Source organism: Ambystoma mexicanum, chromosome 3p, assembly GCF_040938575.1.
Source record: "Ambystoma mexicanum isolate Mex_15411 chromosome 3p, UKY_AmexF1_1, whole genome shotgun sequence".
Lineage (NCBI taxonomy): Eukaryota > Metazoa > Chordata > Amphibia > Caudata > Ambystomatidae > Ambystoma > Ambystoma mexicanum.
Window position 1 is genome coordinate 447,561,318 of NC_090925.1, and position 27,385 is coordinate 447,588,702.

The 27,385-nt window shown below is 41.3% G+C and overlaps 1 protein-coding gene across 1 annotated transcript in view; it reads left to right on the top strand.

Moving 5' to 3' along the window:
• CBLN4 (cerebellin 4 precursor) overlaps positions 1–23,799 on the top strand; it is a 237,553-nt gene extending 213,754 nt beyond the window's left edge. Inside the window, exon 3 of the mRNA XM_069651125.1 lies at positions 23,069–23,799. Within this exon, the coding sequence (XP_069507226.1) occupies positions 23,069–23,266 (198 nt within the window). The 3' untranslated portion in view covers positions 23,267–23,799. The remainder of the gene's footprint in view (positions 1–23,068) is intronic.
• The last annotated feature ends 3,586 nt before the right edge of the window (positions 23,800–27,385 follow it).

Genomic DNA, 27,385 nt, shown 5'->3' on the forward strand with positions numbered 1-27,385 from the left:
CTACACATTACATGTACAGCTCTTCTAAGAATACATATAAAAAGAGTAACTGCCACTTATCCTGTATAAACTCTAAAATGACCTTACTGCCATTTATCCCATCTGCTATGATGAAGTGTCAATTGCAAACCTATCTTCTTTTTGTTTACTCACAACTATCTAGACATGTTTTATTTTATATTAAAAAATGGCAGAAATAACAGTATAATTATGAAAATGACTGTCCAGTGTCTTATAAAATTACACACAACCAGGATAAGTACATGCATCTTAGTTCAAGCACACACACAGACAATATCATTACAAAGACTCCCAGCTCAAACACCACTGCCTATATATGAAATCCTACTCCTGTATTTCCCACACCTTCACAAATGCATACATTGCATGCTTTTCTGTACAATCTCTGCCATTTACCCTGTAAAAATAGCAAAAAATGCATATGATTATTTCTTCTACCTCTTACCATCCAAAACATGTCACATTAAAAAAACAAGTGTGCTCTATATGTCTACTATTATACTCATTTGTAAAAAAAAAAATACTCAACTAACAGATTCTAAATAAAATAATCAGGATGTAAATAGACAATGAAAGTGCATTGCATAGTATGCTCAGTTGTAAGAAAACACTACTACTACAAAAAAACAATGTCTACATTAACAAAAGTGCCATAAACACACATATTCACTAACCTCTTTCTTCTAAAATTGCAGTGAAGACCACTCTCCTGAAAAGCAGCAGCATCTGAAGTATGAACAACTTCGAAGAAACCTACTCTTTCCATACAAAAAAGTAAGTACAATACTAACATAATGTTCTAACTGTTACTCAAACACACTAGCATTTTACTGTTGTAGAACAAAGATGTGTATTAACCCTTTCCCATTAGATGTATTATTAGCGCTTCCCCTTACCAGTTGCATACTTTATATTGAATCTGAAGCCAAGTATAGTAACACACAAATACAAGAATAACCTTCCCAACTTGATATATCTGCACCTTGCACAATCACACACCGCCACAATCATCCTTTCCATCATACTCAGACACTCATGCACAAAGCACACATACACGGCACAACAGCCCAACCCACACTTTCTTTTTTTCTCCAACAAACCCCAAAGAATGTCTACCAAAAAGAAACTCAGTAGAAAGCAACGCAGAAGTAGAGCAAATCAAAATAAAAGTGTTAACAATAATCATCCATCTCTACCAGAGATGTCATGGACAACCCTTAAAACCTACCTGTCATGATGCCAACCCCGGAGCACCAGGCCAGGCCCAGCACCCCCAGGAGCAGGCATCATGCCCCCGGGTAAAAGCCCAGAGGCCCCTTATAGGGGTTCTTTGGACTCTGTCCTGGCGCCTTTGGCGCCAGGCTCATGTTGGACATCAGTCTGGCGCCATAGGCGCCAGGCTCATAAAGGAAGGTGTTTTGTGCACTTACCTGATGCAGACCATGCTGCAAGATTCAGGCCTCCCTGAGACCTGAAAGGGACTATTTTTTCATTGGGACTATTTTGCCACTCGGGCGTGGCCAGGGAAGGATACTTACCTGGAACTACTTTGGGGGCTATTTAAGCCACACCCAGACAGTTGCTCATGCTTCGCGTTGTTCTGCATCCAAGCAGCTGAAGGCTCACTGTGTCTGCTCCTGCATCTGGTCTCCAGCCACGCCCGCCTCGATCCTGGAAAAACCTGTAAGGAAAGAAGAGAAGAGAAAGGTGAAAACCAAGAATTTTATCAAACTTCTTACTTGCATCCGGAACCTTCACGCCAGCGTTCCTGAGAAAAGACTTTCATTTAAAAGCACTGCGTTGCTCGCTGCAGCGCTGCGCTTCACTCACCTGTCCTCGGGAGTTCTTCTGGCTCCACCGCGACTGTCTGCACCGGTCGCCACATCTCTGCGCCTAGGGGAGAGAAGAAGAGACAAAAGGTGAGCAGAAGGAACATATGAGGAAAGTCTAATTTTCCGCCATAACACTTACCGGTCTTCTGTTGGTGGATCATTCCTCATTTCGGGTCGGCGCCGCTTCGTTGGCAGGTACCGCACCCCTGCCCCTATGGGGAAAGGACAAAAGACATTACTGGAGGAATATATAGACATTAAGGGGGATCGCCCCCATCGCTAACTCACCTGAGTTTACCATCGGCAAGTCAATCCCTCAACGCATCGCCTTCATTATGCACCTGAAATAAAGGACAGATCACAGGTTAGGAAGGCAACAGAAAAGGAGGCTCAACACTTGAACTTTTGTAATCTTCATACTTACGGCGTTCCGCTCGGAAAAGTCAAGTGGATTTTGCCAGCGCCATTCTGAAAACCAGTGAAGTAACTGGACAAACACGCGCCCCTGCACCAGAAGCAGGACGGAGAGTTCATCCTTTCAAACCATAAGGTGAGCTTCAACCGGGGATTTCGGAGGAAGTTAGAGAAGAACGAAGGGGGTAGGGGGGAGCAAGCACACTATTCTGCAGACTGTTAATCCCCTTTCTCATCTGCAGAAGGATATTCCTACGGGCCAGACAAGCAAGATTTGAGGGTCCTGTTCAGTCGGTGTTCCGAGTTCTGCGCATTACGCTCGAAGAGGCCACAGCAACCCATACTAGACCAGTGCCTCCGTGGGAGTCAGGTGAGCGTTACACTACCGTAGAAAAGTAATCCTAAAAGCTCTCATAGACAGTGCAATCCTTCTCAAAAGGAAGTTATTTATTTTATTTTTAAACAGAATGATACCACTAACAAAACGAACTACTAAATTAAAAAAAAAAACACTACTCTTTAAACTAAATATCAACAAAAATATCTCCTTAAACATCTGTGGAGGTGAATGGAGGTGAATGGAGTCACACCACAAGCACAAAACCATATTTTAAAGAAGAAGCATATAAACAAAAGAAAACAAACCCAATTGCCATACATAACAGTGGACAAGGGTATGAAAAACTTAATAACACCATTATGAAACAAGAAACTCTGCTCACAAAAATATCCCCAGAAAGCTCACTATCACCTCTCCATTCTAATAAAATGTCCAGTCTACAAATGGCCGTGCACATCAATGTGTAACATTGCCAATACATCTTTCAAATCTTTACGCCACTTCCTCAATCAGTATGTAAAAAGCAAAGACAAAATCAAAATGAAACTACTACAAAATATGGATGCCTATCCAGTGCACCGATACACACGACTACAAGGACATTCATTAACCTGCATTTCAGGACCTATTTCCAAAAGCACCTTGCATCATATCAAAATGATATCGACACATCATTCAACATAAAAATCTGGTCCATAAACACTACTATGCTAAAAGTCCTGCTATAGCACTAGTCAATTTAAATAACAATCTTCTACTTGGTACTGTCAAACAACTACTCAAACAAATAGAGCATATCCAGAGAAAATATTTTGGAAGTGAAAGCCACTTACAAAATGCATTAGCTTCAAAACAAGCTGCCAACTACTGTACAAATAGCAACCTTCTATTAAAAACATACAAAAAAGCAATACTAAAGTTTAAAAGAACCTCCAGTGAAGTACCAAACAATGTGTGTATGTTGCCGAAGGACTTTTTATAAAAGTAGCACAGAAACTGTAGACATAACATACAAAGTAGAAGACAATGAAGATTCCAAATGGTTCCAATCAGCTCTCTACCTTATAGCAGAAAACAATTATGAAATTACTGACCCCTTAATACTTTGTAATTACTGCACTGCAAAACTTGTCAACAACCAAACACCTTCACCTGCTATCACAAATAACTTGGAATTATTCTGACTACCAAAACCCCTGCAACAACTAAATGTATATGAGAGCATCGTAATTCAAACAGTGCACCCACTTCAAGCAATAATACACCTTCAACAAAAACACCAAAAATACCTTCCTCTAAATCAGTGAAAGGCATTTGTGGCAAAGTAGTTTATTTACCATTAGATCTCAAAGGAAATGTACACACTCATTCACCACAATCCAAAATATTTACTTCGAAAGGTATCTTATAACGCAGTCCTATTGCAAACTCTACAATCTTAACTGCATAGCCTAGCCAAAACTTCACATACAAATTGTACAAATGAAACAGTACACACACTTTTGGGTTCTGGATATTTGACGGGTGTTTGATTCTATGGGTGTGTTATGCTGCAGTGGTTGTGGCCAGCGCCTACACTCTTGGGTGTATGACCTACGGCCTACGGCCTTCGGCCATGCACCCAAGACTCTAGGCCCTGGCCACAACCACCGCAGCAAAACACACCTATACTACCAAACATTTTGACTTTGGTACATGGGTTGCTTATAGGGGATATTAATTACAATCAATCCTCTACTAACAACCCAAAACCAACATCATACTAAAGTAAAATAGCTACTAGTGCAATTATTATGTCCGCAGACAGCTGTGAAAACCACAGACATGGCGAACACATCAGTGGCACCTGCCATCTAAACAAATACAGTATTTGACCCATCTCCTACTCCCCAACCCTCCCCAAGCACTGCTGTACACCAACACACTCCCCAAAATTGCATTTGGAACTGTTCGCTGCTGCGCTTTTGGCAGATCCAAGATGGCGGGCACATCAAAACAATGTGGCGCACCTCACCCCAGACAATCGGCAAACATGTTGCGTGTCCGTGGACATAACACAAGCCGATTAGCCAATCTGTATCCTGTCCACGGAGCGAACAGGGAAGCGCGCCCGCGGAGCGGACATAGATATCACTTATTTTTTTGCCTTACGTTTTGGCCATTTAAAAAAAAATGACTGGACGGATTTACACCAACTGAACAAAAACACGCTTTCGGGACTAACCCACAGCTCCTCCCGCAAATTTGGTGGAAATACGTCCAGCGGTTTGAGCTGTAGGCATGCGCAAAGTTTTTTCTAATTATGTCTATGGGAAAAAAAGACATTTTGGTACCCCCGTATAACTTTGCCCTCTCTAACCAAACCTCACCACAATTTGCACACAAACAATCAGAGTGTGCCATATACTTTTTTTGCAAAGTTTGCTGAGGATTCGTCCGGGGGAGCAAAGTTATAAGCCTCCCAAAAAGTGCTCTTCTTATGGAATTAGCAACTTAACCATAACTACACAGCCACTACCGTGGGCTGTGTAATAAGAATGAATCCAAGCAGATTTGGCCTAGAGGATCAGAAATGTCCTATTGCTTTTATGCTAGATGCTTACTCTTACAATCTGCTATTCTATCATCCTAAAGGTATAGTATACTGCAGGCATTGCATGTATTAGATGATTCAATGCCTTTGTTTATGCTTGCACAACAGTATAATCCTGTACACTTCATTATAAAATGATCTACGGCACTAACAACTAACCTCGTTCTAACCTTGTGAATGGCATACAAGTGTGGACCAATGTAGAGCCCTGGCGATGTCAGTTATGTGAGAGTTCTGTAGGTGCAATTGGTTCAGATGAGCTGCAACATTAGTATATTCTTATGTGGGAATACTGATAGGTTTAGGTACACCAGAGTGGACATGTGTGGGCACAATCAGTATGAAAATGGGTTTTCCATTTGCAGAGTACTTCTATATAGTGGGCAGAGACATTATGAGCATGCATTGGAAACTGCTCTTGTGCATTCAGGCTTTTTTCATGCTGTACCCTATATTAAGATGGATTTCTTGAATTTGGCCTGGTGGACAGATGTTAGGAAGTCACCCAAGCATGGAGATTGGTCAAGGCTATACTCAGGAGTGTGAGTCGGGTCAGAGGTCGGCAAAATGTCCTCAGAGTGAAGCACACAATAATTAAATTTAGGTAGTACGAAAATACTATTTTTATTATAGGCCCAAAACACACACTAAGAAATGAAGTAATCGGGTTGTAATATCACACAACACTCAGTAATAGAATATATATATAGTCACTATTAGCTTCATAGACGTGCAATCAATAACTTACACAACAGAAGCTATGCGGTGATGCGGTGGAATAAAACCAATTCACAAGAATGGCACCCTAACTTTATAAGTCCAAACCCTAAGATGTTCTGGGCCTTGTGCCCAAAAGTCACAAAGCTTCTTTCTTATGAGAAAGGGCTGGTGTAGGAAGAGTTCTTGTGATGGTGAAATGTTCTAGAATACGTTCAACATTATTACAGTTGGGTAAAAAGATATTCCTTTCTTTCAGCTACAAGCTTTTAGATCCAATGATCAAAAAGCCTTGGAATGGAATAACCAAAGTGTATTCTAAGGTTTATTCTAAGGCGAATAGGGGGAGAAGAATGCATTGCAATTACTAACCCCCTACCTCTGATTTTCCCAGATGATTTGGTGGGTCGACTGGTAGTCGCTGTAGGTAGGTTTTCCCACTATAGATTCCTTTGTAGGATGTCTGTGGATTGCGGGTCAGAGGATTTCTCTGGTCGGCTGCTGGTGCAGGATGCACCCCTAGGAGAAGAAGTCATGCAGGTTTCACCACTGCAGGACTCTCTGGACACATTTTAGGACATAAGGATGCATCTTCCACTGATGGTCACCGCACAGTGGTGATGGCAGGCATCTCTCTCCAGTCATGACCAAGAAGACCTTCCAGAACAAGAGCTCTTAAGGCTGCGAAGTTCATACTTGGCGAAAAGGTGACTTTCTGCACTTGCAGGGGCCCACTGTGGATTTCACTCATGCCCCACATCTAGACTTTCCAGCACCACAAATGTGTAGTGGGACCAGACAGTCCCATTCACATTCTGGGTCCGCACACACCAGGCCAGCAGTAGCCTGGGAAAGCAGAAGCTTTTGAGGGAAAATTCATGACCATATAAGGGATTTCCTGATCTGAGAAGGCAGGAAGAAGCCAAACAACAATATGGCCAAAGAACAAGTGAACATCTTGTGGGAAGGCAATGTTAGGGTGCTAGTCATCTTTAGTAGCCAGTTGTGCTAATCATGAACGTGCACACTAAAAATAATGCAACAATGGTAAAAATGTATCTGCTGCCACCAGCGTATCTTTGAGCACATATACAAGTAACAAAAAATCTGAAGTGTAAAAAGACTAGGGTGATACAAAAGCATCCCTTCACTGCATTATAAGATGCTGTGTGCACTGTCAAAAAGTTACCAAAAAGGTACAAGGTAAAAAGACAAAAGGGAAACATAGTATCTCAGGACTGATAGTTTTAAGAATGGATCAGTATCCCCATAATAAAATTAGCAAAAGGGAAGGGGAGTAAAGCAGCTGAAGGCTTCATTTCTCCTTAAAAGGTCAGGACAGGTTAAAAAACAAAAGCAACATCTTTTGGGGGTCCAGAGAATATTGAGGGAAATGTGCCAAAAGATACATGTTTCCTAAAACCCTACAACACCTATTGTAAATTGTGTGGCTCTTTTACCTAATTTATCATAGAAAGTGCTTAGTAAAATGTACCATTTTGATCCATAAATTAAATGGTCCCCTCCAAACTCCGCTGAATTGGTTTGTGCTCACTTGCTATGCTGGTCACTCCTGTGCATTCAGCCAGGGTCAAGCTGCCTTCCCTGGCTTCATTAATCGAAAGAAACATGGCTGTGCCTCTGAGGAGCCGATGAAAAATTAGATGCCTTATCTTTGGCAAAGTTGTGTGCAGAGGAGATGGAGATGGAATTGTGAAAGGTGTTGCCAACAGCAGTGCATGCAAGATGGAAACCTAGAGGATGGGGCTCAGGAAAAGTCATTTATTGTAGACTAGCTGTCCCCGGCCACGCGTTACTGTGGCTCAGTCTGGTTAAATGGAAAAGAAAGAAAAGAGAAAGCGCATGTTTCTATTAGGTTTAATTTGACAATGCTTGCGGGTAGTTTTTAATGGCTCTTTCGGTTCTCCAAGTTGAGGCAGTTTAATTTTCCCGGCAATGCAGCACATTCCTTTCGTGTCTCCATTAAATTTCAGATTCTTGCAATAAGGACACACTTGAGTCATGGTGCCGATGAGAACACGTCGGCTCAAACTATAATCATCAGCTGGGTTGTACCGGAATGCAAGGCGATTGTAATCATGTGATTGCTGAGCACAGAGTCATGTTTGACGCTGATCTGCTGTTTCTCGTTGACGTCTTTCAGCCACTCTCAGCCTGTCTCATTCATTCTGTTGAGAGCGAAGCAGATCCGAATCTGCAGAGCACAATCACTGTGCTCGTAACCGTGCCTCCTAAAGTCTGGCTGCATGTTGCTCTGCTGCTTCCTCGGCACGTATTTGAGCATTGAAATGGAATCGTAAAATAGCGTGTGTTGCTTTTATGTCCAACAGATGGTGCTGTTTTGCAGTAAAATGTTCAGTATAGCATGTGTTGCTTTTACGTCCAACAGATGGCGCTGTTTTTCAGAAAAAGCATGTTTTTACCTGTCACAAGTGTGACATCTATGTCTATGTAGGTATATAAAAACATGCGCCTATTTGAATGCAACGTTGTGTCAAAATTTCAAAGCAATCGGTAAAGAACTTTCAGAGATGTAAGATTTTGAACAAACAAACATTTACATTTTTATTTATATAGAAGAAGAAGATGGGGACATAGGTCTGCGATCAAGCTGTGTGGGAGAACATGTGTACAATGCATAAAAGCCTTATAAGGCAAGGGAAATTAAATTACTGGATTCAGAGACACCATGGGCTGGAATTTCTGATGGGCAAAATAGGTAGCATTGCCTGTGTAGAAGGGTTCACAATTAGTAAGCGTTAGAGGTGACAATTGAAGAGTTAGTAGCAGGCGGTATGGAGGATGTGGATGTGTGAGTTGAATGGAATATGCAGGAAGAGATATAGTGGAGAGTTAGAGGGGAAATGGAACAAAGCAGTCTCGGGGAAAACAGATTGTCGAGTAGGTCGGAGGAGCAGTGTATGAGGTAATTGTCACTGGAAGATAGGTGTTTTGGCAAATATGCTGGTTTACAGCTCATTGAGGGCAATGAAAAGGAACCAACATATTGCAGTCATGAGATATTGGAGTCTTTGTGCAAGGACTAATAGCCTTGCAGGAGAACATTCCTCACTTTACTACATGTTCAGGTTGTACATTTGCAAGGATACATATTTGCAAGGACACACATGCAATCAACTGTTAGTAAGCAAAACATGTGCCTTTCCATTTTGTATGTTAAGGAGGTGCTGAGGATCACACAAGCAGTCAGGAAACTACTCAATGATGGAGGACTCAGGTGCACATCAAAACACAGCTTTATTCAAACAACTAATCTAAGCCTGGACAACGTACAAGCATTTATTCTAGTAACTCTCGTATTTCAGACGATTATAAGTTATTTGTTTTACACAAGTGCATCAGGCATAACATCACGTTACATTTTGAATTTACAAAACCTATGGGGAATCGGGATTGGTTAGGAGGTCGAGCTACATATAGAATGTTTAGATGTTAGTTACTTTATTGGTTAAAATATATCTGATGTCTCCACCTGGACCCATTCCTCCACAGATACTTTTTCCAATACATCATTTTAAAGACAGTTAATTTATCAACATTATCTATCATGGGTGTTGTGGCAAGGGGATTTTTTATTTGTTGGCATATAACCTACCAATCTTTGACCTCTTGACAGGACGTAGAGATACAAGTGGGACAAAAGTGGAGGAAGAGTCTTCCATGGTCTACCATATTTCCAACTAAATAATACCCCTAATCATCCCAGGGTGATGAGGCTTTCTTTTTTCTTTGAACTTGGCCATGTGTGTTGTCTGGTGTCTGTGTGCACATAATTAATAGGGAGTGTTTTTCATCTCTCGGTCATGTGTTATGATACTGTGTTTGAGACTGAATTTCCTTCTATTTATTAAGGTTTTAGCTAATTCTAATGTTCATGTTGAGTTCTTTGTGACCACTCATGGCTCTGGTAGGTTACTTTCTAAAATGGCTTTTGGTGTGCTGATCCCGTGCACCTGGACATCAAGGGTTGTTTCAGTGCTTTCCTTAAACTTGATTAATTGGGGAGTCTACCATGCCTCATCCTGGTTATCTGGTAGCTGTGTTCTGTTAATTCAGGACTTCCTTCCCAGTTCCTGACCTTGGCTTTTGCTGTGAGCTACAGTCTGAGCTATGCACAAATATGTGTTTATTTTAATTCAGCCTTTTGAGTTTTCCGAAGCCTCGAGGTGTGTGCTTGTTCTGAGACATGCTGTGGCGCCCATCTTTGGAAAGATGGCTGCTCAATTACACCCTCGCTTCCATATTAGCCAGCTATATTCATGAGTCGTTCATGCTGAATTCACTCTAAACATTGATCATGTTAATATTCTTTGGGGCTAATTCATGGAATTTGTGCGCTGAAAGACAGGGATTTGTGTGCCATTCTGCCCGCAAATCCCTGTTTAACAAATGGGGATTTTTGGGCAGAATGGCGCACAAATCGCAGTTTTTCGGCTCAGAAATTCCATGAATCAGCCCCTTTGTGTCTTGTGGATGCTATATTGGCAATCTTCATGTCTAAATTCATATATTACCTATTGTATGCGTTCTTAATGTGGAGTGCTTACTGCATAGACTTCTGCTATTATACTTCATGTGCAGAAATAGTCATCTAGTTACTCTCTAAGTATATTTATATAGTAACAACTACCTGTCACTCCATTAGTCAACTCATCTCTATTACTCATAACAGTAACTTTGTGGTTTTAGTTGGTCTCATCTCCCACCCCTACACTCGTGGGGCAATAGGGCTGTTTCAATTGGCAATGTTTCCCCCCTAGATGATAGTGTTGATGGGCAGGGATTGGAATCTGCACTTGCATATGTATGGGCAGTGGGTGTCACCTGTGTATTCATCTGTCCCACTACCCTCCCCCCTCTGGTCCAGTCATGGGCCATCCCTATATTGTTACCTATTCCAGGATAGTCATCTTTGGGTATCCATATTTTGCTCCCCACACTCAAGCTACCTGCTTGCTCCACATATTGTTCAAGACCGCAGGTCTTGAAGCAGCAATCCCCATTAGCTTAACAATCCAACCAAAGTTTGATGTAATTGTGGGGTCAATGGAACATTCAGATACTGTCCCAGAAGGTACAATAAGATGATCTATGGGGTACATTCTGGATAGGTCACCTGTTTGGGTATACTCATGTACTTCAGTATCCATGTTTATTATTATGTTCATTTACACTGCCGTCTTGTCAGTTCTTTTGCATTAGCTTAAATTATGGCTGTATTGTCATTTTTCCGAGTTTAAAACGTTTATAGGCTATATGAACTTATTAAATTGGTTAAAATATGATTTATGTTTTCTTCGTTTTTTTTAGAAAATTGAAAAATTGTGCCATTGCCCTGAAGAAAAGTTGATAACTCGAAACACGTTGGGCACCATCATTTACTATGTACAATAATGCAACCAAATATTTTCTACAATCTTTGTTTCTTCAAAAAATGTATTTGTTCAATGAATATGGTTTATGTACCAATTAAATTGCTGACTACAAATCACTTTATGCTAAATGTTTCCTGAAACAATGTATAAAACAAGTATCTATAACTCCCTTTAGTTATTGATCTGTATTTACAGATATTCGACAGTGTGCAGGGGATGGGAGTTCCCAAACCTTTTGGGAACAACCACTTTTTTCCACTATTAGATTTTGCCTCACGTCCTGAGGAAAGTCTTGAGAAGAGAAGAGAAGGACATCATTGGTGTCCATTTGACCGAAACACGTGTCGAAGACCACACAAATTGTTTGAAAATTATTAACAAACTGTATATGACATTTGTAATAAGGACAGGGTCAGAGAAAATAGACGATGAAATGACATCTGTGTAACATTTGGTATTGTTTCACTATGAAAAATAGGCTGTTAGGGTTTTATGTATGTATGCATGAATGATGGATGGAGAATATGGAGTTGTGAAAGAATTTGGATTGTTCTGTATTGAATGAATTTGTTGTTTTTAAGGAGACATACAGATTGATGTTTATTTGTGAATTATTTAATAAAATGTGTACTTATTGAGGATAGTGAGTTGTGTCACCCCGATGTACTGGTCCATGCTCTGTTTATTTTAGGTTTAATTAATAAGAAAAAGAATGAGATAAAGTGCACCTCATAATAAATGTATGCACTGATTGTAAACCAGTAACGGATATGAATAGAGCAGCTGATAGATAAATATGAATGCACCTTTATTCACTACAGCTAGCAAGTTTAATAGAAAAATGCAGCATTATGTGATAAATCTACTGGCTGCACCGTAGTCAGAGGGAGGGGCTTAGGGAGGGCACTCTCATTCATTAGCCTTGTGTTGGTTGCCACGTTTCTGAATTGTGCACGTGTTGGAAGTGGAGTGTTTTTCGTAACAGCTCCCACCCCCCCTGCACAATTCAGATGTCTGAGTGGGTCTGGAGACGTTTAATATTGCTAGGAATGGGTGTGAGTGAGACAATTGGTGTATGGGCCCATTGGACTGTCTGTCTCTCAAAGGCTGGAGTCAGATGGTGGCTCTGGACTGCTCTGTCAATCACTGTGTCTGCACTTGCCATGAAATGAAATGGAACAAATATTACAAGAAGCACGTCCGCACGGGCCTCAGCCTGACTTGTTGCTTCCGTGATCCCTACGTCTGCAAACAAAATGACGAGAAGAGTCAGAATGAAGTGAGTCCAGTGGGTACATTATGATCTGGAGGAAAAAGAAAAACAAAGAGTTTGTTTTTCTTTTTCCTTCAAATCTAAAGTTTACTAAGGTATGTTTGTTTCCCGTACCACATTAGACTTTTGCACTGCAACTGGCCACTGCCATGTGTGTTCCTCCATGGAGATGCAGAGTCTCATGATGCGACTCTACTGCTGCGGCACCGAACATGGCCTGTGCCACCGGTATCATTTCCAATTCATAAACACGTATATAGGCTCATTTGCCTGATACAACAGTATGCTGGTTCGCTGCTAGCAGGAGACTGGATAAGATGCCTTTTATCCATGTGAAAATGCTGTCATTTGGCTCGTGTTGAACGCCAGCAACATTGTTTTCACTTTTCAGGCAGGTTATAATGGAACCAGACATCCGAATGTATCAGCAATTTGAATGAATGCAGACGAGTCTAGGCATGTTTAGGAACGCTGCGGTCCAGCCTGATTTTCCCTGCAATGTTTCAATGCCCTTCTGCTTCAGGAATTAAATCGCTAATCGCGATATAGATATATTGTCAACATTAAAACCGCTTTGTCTGCATCATACAGTTATGTCTCTGTAATCTGCCGAAGTATGTACAGGGACATAACTGTCCACAGAGAAGTACCGTTGTGAGTCCTCTCCGAACTTCAGTGCTCATTATGAAATGGCAAATGGTCATGTGCACAAAATGTTCATTCTATGTTTGTGTACATAGTCAAAGCTATGAAGACACACCTCTGTTGGAAATCGGACAGGCTCTTTTAATTGTATCCACTTTCCTTTCGCAAAAACATTGCAATTAATGTCTCGGCTGATTTGTTTTTATACAAACCACAAATCAACAAAGCATCCTTTTTTCAAAGCAATAAAACACACCGGCTTTCATAGAATCCAATGTCTACCCGGAGTTACAACACAAATTATATATGCAGTGTGGGCATTTTTCATCGTTAATTTTAAAAAAGCACACGTGTTGTCATGTTAGTTAGCTTACGTAAACAAATCATCTTTGTGTATCTCTGGTCTAAAGAGAAATGATGTTGGTAGCCTCAACAGTTTATCTTGTATTTGTAGGAGCTAAAGAGCCAATAAGATCTGTACTCCATAATGGAATACCTCTGGGTTTAGTGGCACACCTCTCTGTGCTATCTCACCAGAGAATGCTCTAATAAACTCATCAACATGGATACATGGAGTGGAACAAATTATTTCCTGTTCAGTGACAGAAATCTTCATGATTTATTTACTCATCAAGCTTTCCCTAATATTTGTACTGGTGTCTTGCAAGAGTATAAAATTGGCATAGCCATCTTGTGCAATCCCTATGATTATGGGAAGTTTATATGTAAAAGCAACCTTTGTCATAGACCCAGAGAATCCTTGTACTTCCATGGATATTCCTGACATTAGACAGTTCCCTTTCTTGCACAGTTTCTCACCGCCCGTATTTACCCGACCCTTGGTTGCTCTTGGGAGTCTGGGGTAATCGATAGAATTGGATACATCAAGTGTCCCTGTGGGCTGTGCTTTTGTGGCACAAAAGAGTTCCTTGATGCCCTCCAATGGGAAATCTCCCTATATCAATTTGATCATTCATGGATGTAAAATAATGTATTTCATAAGATAGTCCATAACTCTCATCTGTGAGTGTTGCCTTTACATAGGAATAAGCAACAAATAATCAGTTAAATGTAACCCGTTCCACCATTCTATCTAAAATTCAAAGAAAATGTGAACAACACTCATATTTTGAGTGAGGTAATCAGCATTGTCTGCATGGATAGAGTTCATACAGGATAAATACTACAGATTAAATGATGACAAGTAAATGGTTATTATGTAGTGGATCAGTTTTCACTACGCATTTCGAGAACTCTCTCCCTTCTTGCAATTAAGGATGTAAATAACCCTAAATGTGAAGCTCAAACTAAGGGTTACTAAAAATAGTATAAGACTAAAGATTGATTTATTCATTTGGTCTGAAAGGTCCCGACCTGATAATACTTGTGTTTGGTGACACCGCTAAAAATGCTGTCTGTGCTTAAATGTGTGAGTTCAATGATTGAAGGGCTAAGGAGAAGGGGAAAAATAAAGGTATTACCAGATAATTTGGAAACCATTTATATCATAATAACGAATCAGGTATGATACATGTTCAGTCCTTTCCATGTAAAAGTATTTTCTCCCACTACTGTCACCCCTTCTGCTCCAGGTGCTGCTTGTATCTACGGCAAAATGTTTGCATCCCATTGTAGTACTGCATTCTGGGGTATTTGGGGTTGCGCCTGTGTTTTCTCTATCTGAGATTGTACTACTTGTTGTGGTTGCAGTTTAAAATTTGTATTACCATTTGTATTATTTGTTGTGCTTGCAGCATTTGCATCAGATGTGCTTCCTGATACTACATGTAATCCTAAGCATTATAATCCGCTGTGCTGCGCTATACTGTAGTGGAGAGTTTGACCCCCCTCTTTGGTCAAATTGTTGCCAGTTTTATTTCATGCCTCCCCTACCTTTACAAATTTGTGAAATGTGTCCCAGTTTCCCACATGTCCAACATTGTGCAGAAGGTCTTCCAAATCATGGTCGTCCCCAGTTGAACGCTCTTGCTTGTGGTGCTTGAAATCCAAACACTCTAGCTCTTGGTACACACCCTCTTCCCCGGGGGTAATAATTATATTCTCCTCTTCCTGCAAAATTGCCATAAACCCTTGCTGCATCTGCTGTGTCTCCTGCCCGTTGTTGTTCTCCCCATTATGGGTTAACACAGCTCCTTCTATTGTTAAATTCAACAGCTTATTTTGGGCCAATTTCACTACATCTATCTTTCGTCAACTATCTTTCTGTCCTTCTCTTGTTTTAGTCTGCAATGATGAACAGTAGTCAATTGTATCTCAGGCTATGTCTTTGCTTCAATCCCCACAATTGTGTTGAACTGCCTTTGCACTTCTTCAGGGAGTACCTGACATAAAATGTGATGAAAAATAATTATTTTTGTCCCACCTAGTCTCCAAATGCCATGTCTCCTGAGTGGCTTGTATATAGGCAGCTGGGTCTTTGTCCTGTCACATCTTCCGTGTCATTATTGCCCTTATATCTGATGTATCAGGGAATTGTATCCTAAGTACCCTTCATACGCCTGCTCGACACTTGTTAATCAGGGACCCATCATGTTTAATATTTTGTGCCTTCACCCCGGAGAAACCCTGCTTGTTTCCAAAAATCTCTCTTTCCAGCTCATGAATCCACTTCCCTGCACTTGGTAATTTGTAAATTAGGTAATTATTGTTTGTCTGCGTGCAAGATCTATACGGTGCTAGTCCTCTGCCTTTCAGTAATAAAGGACATTGTGACAGTCCACTTTTATGTAATGGTGCAGCCGCAAACTTCATCTTCCCCAGAATCTCCATCATGTTAACTTTCCTCCAACCTGGTAAATCTCGTAATCTGTTTACATAGGGAGTCTTCCATTCTGCCCCCTCAAGCTCATTTCTGGGACCCACAGATGTTTAATAGGCTCCGGCCTTATCTCTGGTTCTTCCAACTCAGACCAAGCTGCCTCTCTCCCTGCACCCGTGCCCATAGATGGGCCCTGTGTGGCCTGCGGCCTCCTGTTCACCACTCTTCTCGTCATATTCATCTTCTGTCATTGTGTCTTCTTCCTCTTTGCCCTCTCTATCTTCAAATTAAAGTCTTCTAAGGGGATCTATCTTACATATCCCATTCATTACCTACATATATCCCTGCCTTCCTCTTCCTGATATTTTCCCCATCTTCCCCTTATGCTGATGTCATCTCTTCTCTTCCTGGTTACGCTGTCCTTTTTTTATTATGATGTTTTCTTTCCCCTTGTCTAACAATGATTCTAATGATATCATCAACTTCCGTATGACGCCTCTCTAAACTTCTCGCCTTTTCCCTTTATTCATTCCACCTACTATCTCCTTCCTTTTCTTCATCCCTCTGCTATCTCTTTTCCCTTTTCGGGTCATCCTCTCATCAACTTCCTTTCTTTCTCCTCTCTACAACTTTCTTTTTCTCTCACTTCGCCCGCCCTCTTCTGCTTCTCTGCCTCCTGTTCATCTATAGCTTCTCTCACCTTCTTATTATCTTCATCAATGCTCTTTCTACATAAAACATGCCTCCTATCCATTTTTCTGGCACAATCACTGTCTCATATCAGTTGTCCTGCATGCTTTTCACTCCTTCTTGAACCCAGCGCCACACATCAGATTCACCCTGTAAGGACACTGGCATCTGCCTGCTCACTTTCTCACCTCTCATACTGTCCTTTTCATTATACGCTGGGCACACATTAATGAAATTGGAATAACATGCAGTCGCCTTTATTGGATGTACTCCCTGTACAGGTGGGGACGGGTCAACAGTTTGAGGAAGATAAGGACGAGCTGTGGGCTCTGCACCCATTCCCTCGTGCTTAGTAAGCATCCATTCTTTTTTATTCTGTTCCTATTCCCCTTCCTCATCAAACATCTTCCATATTAAGAGTACGAGAAAACCCAATCTATTCTTTAATTGCGTCACCTTTTGGGTGGCATGTACATTTTTGCACATATGTTACAGCACCAATTTCAAATGAGTGCTGTCTTTTGGCCACGGCATAAACATTTTGCAAGCCATAGTTTTAACCCACTCAATGTGGCACTTAAGAATTTTTATATCTGGAAAGTGTCTTACATAAATAAACAATATGGGTATCTACCATAGTGACAATGTAAAACACAACTTACCAGTGATCAATGAATAGTGCTCCAACCCTCACTGACCTTCTTTCTGCTCGTTTTCAAACCCACTCCCCAAAATATCTCCCCCTGCCACACCCATTTCTCTCTCTGAGTCCAGTTCCTGAATATCCCACAATCCTTCCCTTTGAGCAGCACCACAAACTCCACTTATGCTCCAGACCCTTCTATCGGTTCCACAACACTAATTCACTTTTCCTACTAGCACAAAGAAAAACTGCTTCTACAATTCTATATAATACCGCAACAGAAGGCTGGCACCAGCAAATATTAATACTAATCAAAATATGGCAATCTTCCCATATAAGCAGAGGATTCCACTCATATTTGCCCCATAAAGAGGCTTATCACGTGTTCTTCCTCAACCCATGTCGAAGGTATACCATCCGTTAATAGTTGTACTGCTCATAAATCATCAACACACAAAAAAACAGACCCCCCCAGTTTTAATGTGCATCGCTCATACTTGCATCCACGGATCCTCTCAGAGTCTCTGGTGTTGAGCCTCCTCTTGCTGCCTTCTTACCACCACACCCAGGGGGGAGGCCTGCAGGGATCGGGTAGGGCTCTTCCATCAACAGGGGTAGCTGCTGACTTTTCTTCTCAGATGCTCATTCATCTCTGCTCTCCACAGACCTCCCTCGCTGTGCGAGAGAATGAGCTTAGGAGCCCTCGATTGTCCTGGAAACATCTAAAGAACCATCCTCTGCTACTGAATGTTAAGGAGGTGCCGAGAATCACACAATCAGTAAGGGAAAATACTCAGTGATGGAGGACTCAGGTGCATGTCAAAACCCAGCTTTATTCAAACACTGAATCTAAGCCGGGACAACATGCAAACATTTCCTCTTGTAGCTCTCGTATTTCAGACAATTACATACTGGTTTGGTTACAAACTTCAGTCAAAAAGTACGTCACGTTACATTATCAATTTACAAAACCTATAGGGAATCAGGATTGGTTAGTAGGTCATCCTTCACGTAGAAAGTTTAAAGGCTAGTTACTTTATTGGTTAAAATATATCCGATGGCTCCACCTAGACCCATGTAAAAACAAAATAACAGGGATACCAGGTTTATCTGTATTTCAGTCCAACCTGGAGAGCACCAACATATTTAGGGGAACAATACAACTGGAATATATGTGCTTCTATGGGTGAATCTCTAAGGTAACGAAATCACACTGCAATGTAAACACAACAGCATTACCGTCCCAAGGGACCCTAGCCTGAAGAAGTGAAAGAATTCCATTCACCTCGAACAATGAAATACATTATTGCAAATTTATTAAGTTCTTAAAAAATACAGCAAAAACAAAGAGGTGATGGCTGGAAGGTTTAGAATTAATCTTAACCACTGGCGATGCTCTGGGCAACCCTCCAGACCACCGTTCTTCGCCTGCCAAGCCATTACAGAAGGGAAAGACCATATGCAAATCAGGCTTGGCCCCACCCCAAAACGGGCGGTCCAACCCGAACTGCTAGGCCACATCCCTTCTGCACGAGACCACAAGCATCCCCAAACATGTTTCGCCCTTGTTGGGGCTCATCAGTGAGGAGTAGCTTGGGTCTCTAGGCCCAGCAGGCATGGGACCCACGTCTGGGCATACCCGTCCCACTCGGGGTGACATAGCAAAAACAAAGAGGTGATGGCTGGAAGGTTTAGAATTAATCTTAACCACTGGCAATGCTCTGGGCAACCCTCCAGACCACTGTTCTTCGCCTGCCAAGCCATTACAGAAGGGAAAGACCAGAGCAATTGCCAGTGGTTTAGATTCATTCGAAACCTTCCACCCATCACTTTTGTGGTCAGTTTGTTTCTCCTTGTGAGAGAGGGTATGCCCAGACGTGGGTCCCTTGCTCGCTGCGCCACAGGGAACCAGGCTGCACCTCACTGAGGAGGTCCAACAAGGCCGAAACATGTCTGGGGTTGCTTGGTTTTCTGTGCAGAGGGGACCTGGCCTAGCAGTTCGGGCTGGGCTGCTACCTTCGGTGGCGGCAGCTGCTGACTGATTTGCACATGGCTGGTCCCCTTTTGCAATGGCACTAACGGGCTAAAAAACGGTGGTGTGGAAGGTTGCCCAGAGCAATTGCCAGTGGTTTAGATTCATTCGAAACCTTCCACCCATCACTTTTGTGGTCAGTTTGTTTTTCCTTGTGAGAGAGGGTATGCCCAGACGTGGGTCCCTTGCTCGCTGCGCCACAGGGAACCAGGCTGCACCTCACTGAGGAGGTCCAACAAGGCCGAAACATGTCTGGGGTTGCTTGGTTTTCTGTGCAGAGGGGACCTGGCCTAGCAGTTCGGGCTGGGCTGCTACCTTCGGTGGCGGCAGCTGCTGACTGATTTGCACATGGCTGGTCCCCTTTTGCAATGGCGCAGACGGGCTAAAAAACGGTGGTGTGGAAGGTTGCCCAGAGCAATTGCCAGTGGTTTAGATTCATTCGAAACCGTCCACCCATCACTTTTGTGGTCAGCTTAAAAAATACAGAACAGGATTGTAAAATTTGGAACAAGACATCAAATATACAAAAATTTGCTAAGAAAACAAACCTGACAATACACCTAATGAAAAAAATATAATAACAATCAAAAGTAAGTAGAATTTATATATGAATCAAACTCATACTCTTACATCATACTTACTATCATAAATCACTTTGAATACAGAAACACAAGTACAATGCACACCAATGTTACATACTTTTGGAATCAAAATAATGAATAACAATAAAAATTTAATACAAAAAATCCCAAGCCACAAAAGCAGTTAAACATGATATAAAACACTTCCTAATAATATACATTCATCATAATTCATTATGAAGGTTGACAAGACCCAACATGTTTCTTTCCATATGCAAGAAAACTGTTATGCGGAAATTCTTCAGGGGTTGATTGGCCTGAAGTCTTCAAGGGCAAGTACAACTAAATCGTGGATGTACAATGATTTTGTCTACCTTAGAAGGTTACCTGTGTGAGTAACAGTAACACACATTACTGGGTTGCAAAAAATAATAAAATAAAACAACCACAGCCTGCAAAAAAACCTCTATTATTGAGTCAAGTGCAAGGAGTCAAAAGACCTAAATAAATCCACTCTAACCCCGTAGACTTTTCATTAATCATACTCGTTAAAGCAGGTGAATCACTCAATTTAATTCAGTATGCTGGCACTATGTCATAAAGTTAACAAATTGTCCTCAACAATGGGAAAGAAGTCAAACAATTAATGAACACCCTCTACAGTGTCAAAGAGTCATGGCACTAATACAACTCCATGTTAAAAGCACCCAGGTCAGTAAAGATACAGACAGGCACAAGTTACTAATTTCAACTGAGAGAGCACACAACCATTCATCCATCACCAGTAGTTCATAGTGCGGAAGAAAGTAAGGAAAACAAAGCTCCAAACAGCAAATGCCACCCTCTGTGTAAGTGAACTCTAGGCTATACTCACGCTTAAACACAGGTGATGATGTATATGCCCGTTTCGCAAAAAAGGGGCTACAGTTATTATATTACTCATAGAGTAACAGGACTCACGATCGTAACAAAAAAAAAAAAACCTGTAAAGAGAATAGCTGGTAAACAGCCCAATACGTGCTGAAATGGAAAATGAAATCCAGTCAGTGTCACAAACAATGTAGAATGTCCCTCATGTTAGCTAAAAATAATATATGCACTGTTCATCCCGAACTTACTTGTTAGTACACTAGAAGGTCTGGTGAGAAAATGGAACTTTAATGATCCCAATCATAACGGCAATGCTTGCAAAATCTAGTACACCCAACCTGGACCCATCCCACCCCTGATACCATTTACAATATATCATTAGCTGGTCAGATAGCACAGGGTGCTAAACGATCACTCAGCATTTCATTCTTCTGAGGTCAATAAAATGAGTACCACCACTCTGTGGGATAATAATGTCTTCTGTTATTTGAGTGCTCTGAGACCTATGGGAGTGTAACGCTATATATGAAATACATTATTAATATGAAAGACAGTTAATTGGTCAACATTATCTAACATGGGTAGTTTGGCAAGGTGATTTCTTATTGGTTGGCATCTATCCTGACAACCCTGGACATCTTAACAGGGCATCCAGATTTGAATGAGTCACAAGTGGGGGGAAGAGACTTCCATGGTCTGCCATATTTCCAATTAAAGAATACCCCTGAGCGATGAGGCCTCCTTCATTCTTTGAACTTGGCTTTGTGTGTTGGCTGGTGTCTGTTTGCATATTAAGGGAGTTCTGCAAATGTTCTATCTTTGTATTGGCACATAATGAATAGGCAGTGCTTTTCATCTCTGGGTGACGTGTTAGGATACCGTGTTTGAGACTGAATGTCCTTCTATTTATGAAGGCTTTAGCTTATTCTAACATGCATATTGTCTTCCTTGTGACCACTAATGGTGCTGGTCAGTTATTTTCTACAAAGGCTTTTGGTATGCTGATCCCATGCACCTGAACATCAAGGGCTGTTTTTTGCTCTTATTAAACTTGATTTATTGGGGAGTCTACCGTGCCTCATCCTGGGAACTGTTATCTGGTATCTGTATTCCATCATTCAGGACTCTGCTCCCAGTTCCTGACCCTGGCTTTTACTGCGAGCTACTGTCTGAGCTCTGCACTAATATGTGTTTTTGTGAATTCAGCCTTTTGAGTTGTTTAAGGCATCAAGGCTTGTGCTCGTTCTGAGACATGCTGCAACGTCCATCTTTCCAAAGATGGCTGCCCAATAACAACCTTGCTTCCAGGTTAGCAAGCTATATTCGGGTGTCATTAATATTGCATTCACTATATAAATTGGTCATGTTGATGTTTTTTGTGTCTTATGGATACAATATTCGTATTCTTCATTTCTAAATGCATATATTACCTATTGTGCGTGTTCTTAATGTGGAGTGCATGTGTTCTTCATGTCTACTGCATGCACTTCTGTTGTCTATAGTTTGTGTATATATAGTCATCTAGTTAAGTAGTAACTACCTGTCACTCTACTAGTCAACTCACTTCTCTTACTCATAACAGTAACTTTGTGGTTTTAGTTAGTCTCATCTTCCACCACTAGGCTCGTGGGGCGATAGAGTGTCTCATTTGGTAACGTTTCTCACCTGGACAATGTTGATGAGGGGTAGGGATTGGAATTGACACTTGTATATTCATCTGAGTCTGGGCAGTAGGTGTCACATGTGTATTCATCTGTCCCATTACACTTACATGAAAGGATTTTGTATAATTTAGGCAGGGATGGCTACTTCAACCTATTACATATCTGACGTGTAGAAATGAAGGACTGTTTTGCAGAAAATAAACAGTAATACAGTTTAATATGCCCATATTTCTCAATTTTAAACAAAAACTCAAATAATACGTTTTCAATTGTAATCTATCTAAACTCGTAGCGACACAGCTGATTTTATATTGATCAGTTGTGACTTTTCATTTTTATCCATCGGCACAATATACTGTTGAACTCCATCTCTTGACATTTCAGGGGAATTTTTAATTCAACTTCACCTTATTGAAAGCCAATCCAATAATGAGGATCAGTCTACTGAACATGCCCATTGACTGGCACTGTTTAGCATATTATCACTTATGCTTTAAGAATGGATATGCAATTTGCCATTTTATCAGCGAACTGAATGTCTCCTTTTTCCCCCTTAGGTTAACCTGATGCTAAATGGAAAACCCGTCATCTCTGCCTTCGCCGGGGACAAAGATGTCACTCGTGAAGCAGCTACCAATGGAGTCCTGCTCTACCTAGACAAAGAGGACAAAGTTTACCTAAAACTGGAGAAAGGCAATCTGGTTGGCGGATGGCAATACTCCACGTTTTCTGGATTTCTCGTGTTTCCCCTGTAATGTCTGGCATACCCGCGACATCCATCCCGGCGTGGACCCACAACCACTGCTGTCTGAAGACCATCTTGTCATGGATTGATGTTTCCTAATTGGTTTTTCATGAGTGAATATGGATCACATTTATGGCTTGTGGCCGTCTCTGAACTACAATGAAGTCTCAACGATATTTTTGGTGTGTTAATGTATATTTGGATTAAGACTTACAGCAGACAATACATATCTATGCCTAATGTCACAGTTTAAAGCTGCCTGCAAGATTTAATCAGCGATCATTTATTGGAATTACTCAGATGTGCCAGAATCCGTACGTGCGAGAAGTGGCTTGGTTTGAGTCTTACAAACACTGACGATCGCGTCAATCATTTGGCACTTTTGTCTTGCAGATTTCAAACAAGATTAAATCTATTGCTGCTAAGAGACTGTGCATTGAATGTTATATCGCTTACAGTTATGTTGGTTTTTCTGGGTATTATTTGCCTATTGTATTCCACTAGAAATTGTTACTGAATAAATGAGAAATTATTTCTTCCTTGCTGATGTGTGTATGCAACGTCACTTGCGCTATCGCCTCAATACGAGTAATCCCTGACAAGATAAAGTGCAGAGCAATCAAATTCACTCATTGCTCAGCGAATGGGATGTCTTCTTTTGATTAGACTGTGTGGCTAATCAGTTCCCAGCATCCAAACAAATGTTCCAACATTGGGAAAATAGATTACACCACTGACAAAAAAATGCTTACAGGGATTGCGCGATCAATTTTGCAAACCTTGGGAAAAACAGCCTTGCCCTGCAGGAAATCTCACAATTTTCTCCAACTTTAATTATCATGATTGATATTAACCAGTTTATTAAAAACCTAGGGGATTCTCCCCTCGGACGCTCCCACCTCATTAGCTGGATTTGAAATCCTGTTGTTTTTAATTATGTCTATTTTTCAAGCCTTCTCTGGGTTAAAGTTGTCACCTGGGTGTGCTTCAGCATCTCCCAATCTCTGTTCCAATTTCTTGATCGCCTGTTTAAATACCATTAAATTCAAATGTACGTTATCCAAACTTCTGCCTGTATATCGCAATTAGGTTGTGAGAAAAATTGTATTTGTTAGAGGATTCTGTGACCTTTGAGTTTTGGAAAGGCTGACTCAGCTTTATTCAGTGCATCATATTCTCAGACACGCTAAGGACAATGGTACATAATTAGCAAAGGATCCCCGCTATGCACAGGGCTACACAGTCTAATGTAGGAACCGAATTCTACATTCAACCACTAACAGGAGTATACTGAGCCATGGGTCTCCAACTCAGCACGAATAGTACCAGAGCCAGCCAAGATTTTCTGAATATCCATTTAATGTAAAGCTTGATACATTCATTACAGTGGACATTATTCACTTATGACATTGATTGCAATGAACAACAAGCATGGCGGCTGCTTTAAAGGAGTAGGGTTTGGCAACACTGTGCAACATAGAATCCATTAACAATGTATTTAACAGCTAAGAAAGCAAGCGTTCACTATTTGGAGCTAAACCTTGACACATGTATTCTTTATATACATGTATTTAATGTTGTGCTGCCTACAGTTTTGAGAGCCCGGGAGTGTGTTTAGTGCAGAGGTGAATACTCGACATCACAGGTGTGTTCTTGCCACAGTGTCTGCTGTCAAGTACAGCACATATTGATAAACGCAGCACCTTACACACAGTATGAACTGACGCACAGCTAAAGTGATAACCTTTCATATAGTCCTTTTGAGTGAACTGTATTCCTCTAACAGTTCACATGCATTCATTGCTAAGAGCACCGGTGCCAGCGTAACAACTGTACCAGTGCAGCTACGGATTGCTTCAATGCAGTGATGCACTGGCACAAACACTGAGCCGTGCCGATGGTGCGGGCTTAAGAATATATCTGCATGATTCCATTAAAGAAGGTACACTTGATGGTCAAAACAAAATAGCGCACTACACTCTTGCATTTCTAATGCTTCTCTCCATCATGTATCTTGCAAACATAAATGATCTACCATTGACACAATTCATGAATTGGTGTAAGCAACATCAACATAAAGGTCAGTTGAGGTACTACCGTAGCACTCACTCCGCTACATCCACAAAAGAAGTGTTTCATGCTGTTAAAATGGGTACTAACCTGGGAGTGAATGTTACTGACCTTTGCATTAGAATTACAAAGCGCAACTCAGCAGTAGCCCACTTCTGTATGCACCATGAGTTTTGAGTCCAATAGTGCAGGTTATTTTATATGTGAAACATATATCAGTGCTTTAGTACAGACATATCATGGCAAGCCCTCTTTTGGGGGACTTTCTAGAGTACATGTGTGTGTGAATTCTCACAATAATCCCCCAGTTTTCTCATCTGACATTGAAGAGAATGCCGACCATGTCGACACAGTGATTGAATTAATGGGGATGAAGAAACTGTGAGAGCGTTACTGTGAGATTAATGATTAATGATGTGTCGTACAGACACACATTTCACAAGGAATCATCATCATCTCTGGTATGGACCCACACAGTTCAGAGCAATATAACCCCCTGTTAGAAACTTAAAAGAACATTGGTTGCATTTTTTGGGGTGGAGTCACACGCAGCTCACAGAAAGCAGGCATCTCTGGCTGTTTTAAAAGTTGAGACAGAAGCGTCTTATTGGGTGTGAAATGTGGTTATTTTCTCAGGATGTAGGAGTGAATGTTATAATAACATGGCTGCCGACCATTACGTTGATGTTGCTGACCACAGTTAATTGTGCCAACAGCAGCCCATTTTTGTACACATGATACTTTTTGTGTCTAATACTTCACATACATTTAAATTGTGTTGAAAATGAAAGGGCACACTCAGATATGTAGAAATCTAGCAAACACTTGTTTATGATTGTCAAGTGAACACCTTCTACCATCAGCTCAACATGGTCATTGTAGCAATGGAAACTCTCTGTCTGTTCTTGTCCTCCTCAATCTCCCCTCTGCTTTTGACACTATTAACCACTCCATCCTCATAAATCATCTCTGTGATACCCTAGGCATCACTGACAGGGTACTGATGTGGCTTACATCTTGTGGGATGTTTTTATCCACGCGTCCAAGCCCTACCTCAAAACTGTGCAGTACTGGCATTGAAAACATCATTACGGCCAGAGCTTCCCAGAAAATGCACAGGGAAGTGCATGAAGAATAGGCTGCCACCCTTTTTGCCGATGTTATGGGCACAGAAGAACACTGCCTAAAACCACCATTGGACTACCCACACAGTAGTCTGAAACCATTGGGAATGGCAATGCTGATTGCCAAAAGCAACCTAAAATTGTGGGGAATTCATTTTCTTAAATCCCAAAAATGGGTGCATTACCAGTACTCACCACTATCAGAAAGCCGGCGTTTTAAAACAGCAACAGACTTTTTTCTCTTTTTGTGTAAAACTGAATAAATGAACCCAAAGCAGGCCAAAGAAAGACTTACTGAGAGGTGGATACAATCTAAAGTTATATTCTGAAGTGACTTGAAGGTTTATAACAAGACTGGCTGAGCTGTGGATTTCAGCAGTTTAAGTAAATTTGGACTGAAAGACACTAAAAACCTAAATGTTTAAAAGAAATGAGTGACCTACTTTTGAGTGTCACATAGGTTGCAATTGTTTAAATGTCATAGTTTAAACTTAGAATCAGCATTTTAGCTGCATATGTAAAAAATGGTTAGTTTTATTTGAATGCAGAAAACTGGGTAACTAAAAGTGACATTAGCTGGGGCCTGGCTTAAGGAACTGAATTCTGCCCACCAGCTACCCCCGCCAGGAGTTGAGACTTGCACAACAGCTGTGTTCCCAGGCCGACCTGCCTTTTGCTGCTCCCACCAAAAGGGATATGACACTTCTCTGATTGGATTGCCAAGGGACTGCTAGAGACTAAACATAGGACCCAGGCAGAGGGTTTATGGAAGTGGCCATAAATGGCTTCCTCTTGAGCAATGGGCCTTCCAGGGCCCAGGCAGATGGTTTATTGCAGGGGTAATAAAAATGGCTTCCTCTTGGCAGAAACTGGGAGGGGGAGAAACTGGAGACAGAGGCTGAGCTTGAAGAAAGTGGAAAAACTGGTTTCTGTAC